General features: G+C 46.6%; 1 protein-coding gene across 1 annotated transcript; it reads right to left on the reverse strand.

Annotated features, from left to right (window-relative positions):
• Positions 1-515: 515 nt before the first annotated feature.
• Positions 516-7171, reverse strand: LOC148106439 (zinc finger BED domain-containing protein 4-like). The gene is made up of 3 exons (XM_087844850.1): positions 7080-7171; positions 4900-5220; positions 516-725 (listed from the first exon to the last, which is right to left on the reverse strand). The coding sequence occupies exons 1-3, from the start codon at positions 7169-7171 to the stop codon at positions 533-535; spliced, it is 606 nt and encodes a 201-aa protein (XP_087700976.1). The 3' UTR covers positions 516-532.
• Positions 7172-7793: the final 622 nt, after the last annotated feature.

Below are 7793 nucleotides of genomic sequence, written 5' to 3' on the forward strand. Positions count from 1 at the left end.
TTTACATATACATCTTTTATAGAAAAAACAACAACATCAGCAACAACAACAATTCAGCACAAAAGTGTGAAGAGACAGATATATCCATATTAGGGATGCACCGATACCACTTTTTTGGAAATGAGTACGAGTACGAGTACTTGCATTTCAGTACTCGCCGATACCGATACCGAGTACTTAATAAAAACATGATTTAAATTTACAGGTAACGGCGTTAGTCCTATAATTTAACAAAAAAAACCCCAAGGGACTGGTTTGGAATTAAGAACATTTATTTAAAATGAAAAGCATGTTGTATGCAACATATTACAGAATAAATAATTATGAAAAAAAAAACAATTTAAACAGTGACAGTGCAACTCAAGTATTGTTTTCAATTTATTGTAAACTCTGCCGCTTTGGACAACACATGGGGCATTAATAAACATCTTTGCTATTTAGTGCACAATATTTGAATAAACTAACAACATCCACCGACATAGAACTGTGGCAGTGCAACTGAGGTAGGTATTAACATCAAGTCTAAGATGACTCACTTAATGGAGAGAAAAAGTGAGTGGCAGGGTTTTTTTTTAAAGAAAAGTAGCTTTTCTGCATTATCAGCAGTCAGACTTTTTCTGTTTTCATCTATAATGTGTGACACTGAGCTAAAAAGCCTTTCACTTTCCACACTGCTACATGGGGCTGAGAGGTATTTACGGGCTATTTTAGCCAAAGTGGGGAACCTAAATATTTAGGTATTAATGTTTCTCCTAAGCTTTCAGACTTAATTAAATTAAACCACATCCCACTTCTAAAGAAAGTAGAAGGCGATCTGACTAGATGGAAATCTCTACCCATATCACTCATGGGAAGGGTCGCCACTATAAAAATGATGATCTTGCCAAAAATAAATTACTTATTTTTAATGATCCCCAACAAACCATCACAAGATTGGTTCAGATCTCTGGATTCACATATTTCTAAATTTCTTTGGAAAGATAAACCCCCGCGTATCAGCTTAAAAACACTACAAAGAACCAAGGATAGAGGAGGATTAGATCTGCCTAATTTTCACCAATACTTCTTAGCCAACAGGCTTCAGTTCATCTCAGAATGGTTAAAATGTACCCTCTTAGATGAGCCCTGGCTAGATGTTGAACAGGCACTATGCAATGATCTAGAGATTTCAGACCTACCATTTATTAGCTCAAACATCAAAAGACATGAATGCTTTAAAAGCATCAACATCAGCTTTTCTCTGACAGCATGGTGGGAGTTTCTAAAAATAACGGAGTCTTCATTAATCCCATGCAAACGTACACCTATCTGGAATAACCCTGACATATTACAAAACAATAATAAGATTAATTTCCCAGAATGGAGTTGTAAAGGAATTAAATACTTAGAACATATATTAGAGGGAACAGAATTTATTCCATTTGACAGACTAGTTACACAATATGGGATCAACAAGAAAAGATTTTTAGAATATCAACAAATTAAATCCATAGTAAAAAAGAAATTTAACCTTAGTCAAGTTGAATTACAAACACCACCAAGTGTGGTTCAATTTCTTACTCTTAAATCCCCCAAACTATTATCTAAAATATACAGAACACTTTCTAAAATAGATGAATCAATATCCCTTCCTATTGCAAAGTGGGAAGCAGATTTATCAGTCAGCTTAGACCAAAACGTCTGGTCTCAGATGTGCTTAAAAACCTTTAAATTGATTAAAAATCCCAATCTGCAATTAATACAATACAAAATACTGCATAGAGTGCACTATACAGGTCATCGAATGTTCAAGATGGGCTTTACATCCGCCAACAACTGCTCACACTGTCAAGGCAATACACCAGACAATTACATCCACGCTCTTTGGTTCTGTCCACCAGTGCAGAAGTTTTGGCACGAGATATGTGAAGACTTATCAAAGTGTCTGAAATGTAAAATTCCAACCTCCCCTTTAGTATGCTTGTTGGGAAATTTGGATGATGTCACTACAGAAACTAATACAGTCCACATGGTTTTTACTGCCCTATGCATCGCCAAGAAAACGGTCCTCATGAACTGGAAAAATAAAAATAATCTTAATTCTAGCCAATATAGAAACTATCTAATAGATCACATTAGTCTCGATATAGCCTCTGCCACCACATTAGATCAATCCCTCTGGGCTCCTTTGATCGGCTCCATCACCTAGCGGGGTTGGGGGGTCGTGGTTTGGTCCCGCCTTGGCTATTGTGGTTGATGTGGAGGTTGGGATGGGCTTAGGGCACCTGGAGGACCCCTAGAGACGTTATCCCTGGAGGGCTTAACCCGGGGGTTGTGTTCATAACCTGGTTAGTGGCTCTGGTCGCTCTCAGAGGGTGTTCTCCTCGTGGCTGCGTGCAGCGGGGCTGGAGGATGGTCTGTGCTGGCGGACGTAGGTTACTGGCCTGGTGGCCTGGCTGCCCCTGAGTGGATCCGGGGCGGGCGTGGGGGTTTGGGGTTCGGGGGTGCTTCGCCTCCGTGCTGGGGCTCTGGCTGGGCCTTGGGGGCTTCGGTCCTCGTCGGTGTGTCGCCGAGGTTGTGGGCGGGTGGGTGCACGGGGGCTCAGCCCTGGCGCAGGGGGCCTCTTGTGCATCGGCCTAACCGGGGGGCTCTTCAACTGGCAGGGAGGTTGTTCCATCTTTGCAGGAGTCCACTCTGCAGGTGGGGGAGAGACATAGGAGAGGTGGAGAATAAACTTAACCTGGGTGTCTGTGTCTTGTGTAGTCTGGGAGATGATTGAATGTTGGGGTGGGTACAGTTTCCTCTGCGGTGGGGTGGGGTGGGCTGCCCCGGGTCCTGTGGGGCTTGGCGGTGCTGCTGCCGTAGGCCCCGGTCTGGATGGGCCTGGGCTCCCTTGCCTTGGTGGATACCAGAGGACGGGGGTGCCTATTGGGGTCAGCGGGGGAGCTGGCCCTAGGGAGGGACACCCTCCCCTCCCTTCTTTTCCTCCCCATCCCCGGCTGCCTCCCTCTTCCCGCTCCACCACACCCACCCACACAGGTAGGGCTTTGGGGTGCGGGTGTGTCACCAGGGTGCAGGGGAGACATTCCCCCCCCCCTCTGTCCTCTTCTGGCCACCTGTGCCTCAATTTTATCTCACAACTTAGACATCCACATTACTTACACTCTCATAACACACACACACATATATATATATATATATATGTAGGGCCTTGAGGGTGGGCACGTTAACGGCGTCCAGTAGACGGTCTGTGTATTCAAACCTACCTCTGGCGCCGGTGCCCACCTCTCAATTTTAAATCCATGTAGACATTGAGGGTTCTCGGGAGGGGCCGTGCTAACACCTGCTGCTCTCTGGCAGCAGCACCATGCTCTCCCTTGTTTTAAACACACTTTAGAGCAACACGCAGCAACACTACACTTGAGCGGGAGGAGGAGGGTATGGGGTCTTAACACACCCCCGTTCTCTGCTAGCCATCGAGGCGGGGGGGCTGGGAAGAGATGCTGGCTGTCCGATTGGCCTCCCTGCTGCTGCGGAGCCTGGGGCGGTCTGCTAGCCTCCACCCCGGAGGGAAGGGTAACATCTCTTGGGTCTGGGTGCCATTTCCCCCTCTGGGGGCGAGGATACCTGGACCCGGGGTATAGAGTATGTTTGGGGAGTGTGATTGTGTGTACATGTCCATTTACGTTTATTCCTACGTTGGGTGAGTGCTGAGTGTTTGTATATGTGTGCATGAGGGTGGGAATGCATGTCTGTGTCTGTGTGTGCCTGTTTGTCTGTGTCTATATGTCAGGTCGGGTCTTAGACTCCACCTCTCTGGGAACTCCCAGGCCCTCCAAGTGTGGAGGCCTATCTCCCCTCACCACACTCCCTGCCGGTGACTGATGCCCTCAGGGGTCGGTGCATTGTTGGTTCTTGGTGTCCGGGGCTGGGCGCTCAGGTCATGTGCCAGCTCACTCCCGGTGGCTACTTGGCGGGGCCTGGCGCCTGCTGCTCAGTCAGGCCTCTTCCGGGGCGCGGAGGGCCCTCGGGCCTCTGGCCTCTGTGCCTGCGGCTCAGTTCACTCTGGCACAGCTGGCTGCCGGCGGAGCCGGCGGGCACGCCGGTGCAGCCCCCTCTAGTTTCTGCCCGGTGGCTACTGGGTGACCCCTCGTCTGGGTATCCTCAGCCCTTCCCATGAAGGTGGCACGGATGCCCCTCCGGTGGTCCTCCTTGGGCTCTTGCACTCTGGGACCTCTGGATGTCTGGGGCCTGGATCTCCTCCATGCCTGCTTCATGCCCTGAGGGACAGGGCTATGGCTCTCTACATCCTCTTGCAGACCATTACATGGGGAAACCATTTGAATACAAGCGTGCCGACCCACACAGGTGTGCACACAGCTGTTCACTGTTTGTAGACTTAAATCACACCTTTCTTGGCTGCTACTTCAAAGCACATTGTCCGCTGTCTGTCCTGCGTGCTGCACAACAACATTCAATATTTAGTATTTACTGCTGTTTACACTTAGCTAGATTAATGCGATGGTGTTGTGTATAGTATGTTGCTTTGTTTTGTTTTTTTGTTTTTTTTGCTTGTTTTCTATTCTTTTTCTCTCAACAGGTGATCCCGGAGATATTTTTTTCCCCCCCTTTCTCACTGTCCCTCTCCCCTTCTGTTTTTCTTTTCCTTCCTCTTTCTTTCTCCCTTTCCTATCCCTCACTCATGTCTGTCCCGTCTGTAACAACTGAAAATAAAATAAAATAAATAATAAAAACAAAGGTCGATCAAATGGACCAATACGGCAATGCCATGATGATCCATTTGGAAAAATAAATCCATTGGGTATCCTTGTTGGTCTTCAGACAACAATTCTGACGGCTAAAGAACCAAATGGGACAGGCAAAAAAACAAAAAACAAAAAAAAAAACAAAGTGGGGAACCTGATTTTGTTGACACCCCAGTACTTCAGAGGACTGTCTTCATGAGGGCTTGGGGCCTCTCCGAGGTATGTGTCGAGCTCAATGGCAGCACCTGCTGCCAGCGGCTGTGCTGCCTGGGGCTGCTCCTTAGCGATTTCGTCAAATACAGTGTCCAGACTGCTGCTAGTGCTGGCCTGGGCCTTGAGGAACAGTTTAGCAGGAGGTTCTGCAGCTTCTGCCCGACTCCCCTCTGCCTCAGCTCTGGACATCATCTGCAGCTCCTGCTTCAGGTGCAGCTTGGCCTCTGGAGCAGTGTTGTTGGAGAAGGAGCAATCTTTATACCTGCACAAAATTCATAAATGTATTAATATGTGGAAAAATAGGACTGATTTTAGTTTCCCCTAAACCACTGTGACAAATGCCAGCCATTTGACTTTCTGGTAATAATAAGTGAAATGTTTTTCATATTACAGTGGGGCAAAAAAGTATTTAGTCAGCCACCGATTGTGCAAGTTCCCCCACTTAAAATGATGACAGAGGTCAGTAATTTGCACCAGAGGTACACTTCAACTGTGAGAGACAGAATGTGAAAAAAAAATCCATGAATTCACATGGTAGGATTTGTAAAGAATTTATTCGTAAATCAGGGTGGAAAATAAGTATTTGGTCAATAACAAAAATACAACTCAATACTTTGTAACATAACCTTTGTTGGCAATAACAGAGGTCAAACGTTTACTGTAGGTCTTTACCAGGTTTGCACACACAGTAGCTGGTATTTTGGCCCATTCCTCCATGCAGATCTTCTCAAGAGCAGTGATGTTTTGGGGCTGTCGCCGAGCAACACGGACTTTCAACTCCCGCCACAGATTTTCTATGGGGTTGAGGTCTGGAGACTGGCTAGGCCACTCCAGGACTTTCAAATGCTTCTTACGGAGCCACTCCTTTGTTGCCCGGGCGGTGTGTTTTGGATCATTGTCATGTTGGAAGACCCAGCCTTGTTTCATCTTCAAAGTTCTCACTGATGGAAGGAGGTTTTGGCTCAAAATCTCACGATACTTGGCCCCATTCATTCTGTCCTTAACACGGATCAGTCGTCCTGTCCCCTTGGCAGAAAAACAGCCCCATAGCATGATGTTTCCACCCCCATGCTTCACAGTAGGTATGGTGTTCTTGGGATGCAACTCAGTATTCTTCTTCCTCCAAACACGACGAGTTGAGTTTATACCAAAAAGTTCTACTTTGGTTTCATCTGACCACATGACATTCTCCCAATCCTCTGCTGTATCATCCATGTGCTCTCTGGCAAACTTCAGACGGGCCTGGACATGCACTGGCTTCAGCAGCGGAACACGTCTGGCACTGCGGGATTTGATTCCCTGCCGTTGTAGTGTGTTACTGATGGTGACCTTTGTTACTTTGGTCCCAGCTCTCTGCAGGTCATTCACCAGGTCCCCCCGTGTGGTTCTGGGATCTTTGCTCACCGTTCTCATGATCATTTTGACCCCACGGGATGAGATCTTGCGTGGAGCCCCAGATCGAGGGAGATTATCAGTGGTCTTGTATGTCTTCCATTTTCTGATGATTGCTCCCACAGTTGATTTTTTCACACCAAGCTGCTTGCCTATTGTAGATTCACTCTTCCCAGTCTGGTGCAGGTCTACAATTCTTTTCCTGGTGTCCTTCGAAAGCTCTTTGGTCTTGGCCATGGCGGAGTTTGGAGTCTGACTGGTTGAGGCTGTGGACAGGTGTCTTTTATACAGATGATGAGGTCAAACAGGTGCCATTCATACAGGTAACGAGTGGGGGACAGAAAAGCTTCTTACAGAAGACGTTACAGGTCTGTGAGAGCCAGGGATTTTCCTTGTTTGAGGTGACCAAATACTTATTTTCCACCCTGATTTACGAATAAATTCTTTACAAATCCTACCATGTGAATTCATGGATTTTTTTTTCACATTCTGTCTCTCACAGTTGAAGTGTACCTCTGGTGCAAATTACTGACCTCTGTCATCATTTTAAGTGGGGGAACTTGCACAATCGGTGGCTGACTAAATACTTTTTTTCCCCACTGTATATATATTGCATACATTTGTATTTGTGTATTAGAGTTACAAATATATAATATTTCAGATGGAAAATAATCTTACATTTAGTACTGTAGCTATACTCATTGAATACCTATAGCACACAGACTTTACCCTGGGTCGAGTATGGTGGAGATGAAGTACAGTGGGTTGGTCTCGACGTCACTGAAGCGCTTCTTGACAGCTGCCAGTAAGGTTGCTTTCATTGTCTTGACGCCATGGTCCTCGTCTGTTTCTCTGTTTAGAAGTCACACTAGCACAGTCACAGCTGGGATGACATCAGAGGCTAGTGCGTCGTAGCTGCTCACTTTTTTAGTTAGTTCCTCAAAGGGGGCGAGGATGGCAACAGTCGTCTCCATAAGAGCCCATTGTGAGCGGTGAGATAGTCAGGGAGTTCGTGCTCGGACACATACACGCCCAGCACTCGCTTTTGCTCAATGAGGGACTGGAGCATGTAATACGTGCTGTTCCAGCGCGTCTGTACGTCCTGCTGCAGTCTCTTTATTGGCTGGTTGAGCTGTCCCTGAATGTCCTCGAGGCGGGAGTAGGCTAAAGCGGAATGCTTAAAATGCCCAACTATTTTCCGTCCCACTGCTATAGCATCAGCTATGCTCCTCTGTGCTAATAAGCATGGGTAAATAAGCATGGGTAAATAAGCGTGGGTAAACTGATTTTAGGTGCTTGATTAAATTACTCGTGTTAAATGCGCTACCTTTTGAGCCTCCTCTGGACAATTTCGCTGAGCACAATTTGCAGTCCGCCTTTGTTTTCGCGTCTTCGTTCACTTTGAAATAGTTCCACACGGCTGACTTGTCTCGCCTCGCCTTC

Source organism: Neolamprologus brichardi, chromosome 1, assembly GCF_056152115.1.
Source record: "Neolamprologus brichardi isolate AB-2024 chromosome 1, ASM5615211v1, whole genome shotgun sequence".
Classification (NCBI taxonomy): Eukaryota; Metazoa; Chordata; class Actinopteri; order Cichliformes; family Cichlidae; genus Neolamprologus; species Neolamprologus brichardi.

Bases quoted from the DNA above. Each gene is read 5' to 3' on its own strand.
- LOC148106439 (XM_087844850.1), bottom strand. From the start codon at position 7,171: ATGAAAGCAACCTTACTGGCAGCTGTCAAGAAGCGCTTCAGTGACGTC. The intron at 5,221-7,079 runs GTAAAGTCTGTG...AATTTTGTGCAG, and splicing joins TCCACCATACTCGACCCAGG to GTATAAAGATTGCTCCTTCT. The intron at 726-4,899 runs GTTCCCCACTTT...CTAAATATTTAG, and splicing joins TGGGGTGTCAACAAAATCAG to GTTCCCCACTTTGGCTAAAA.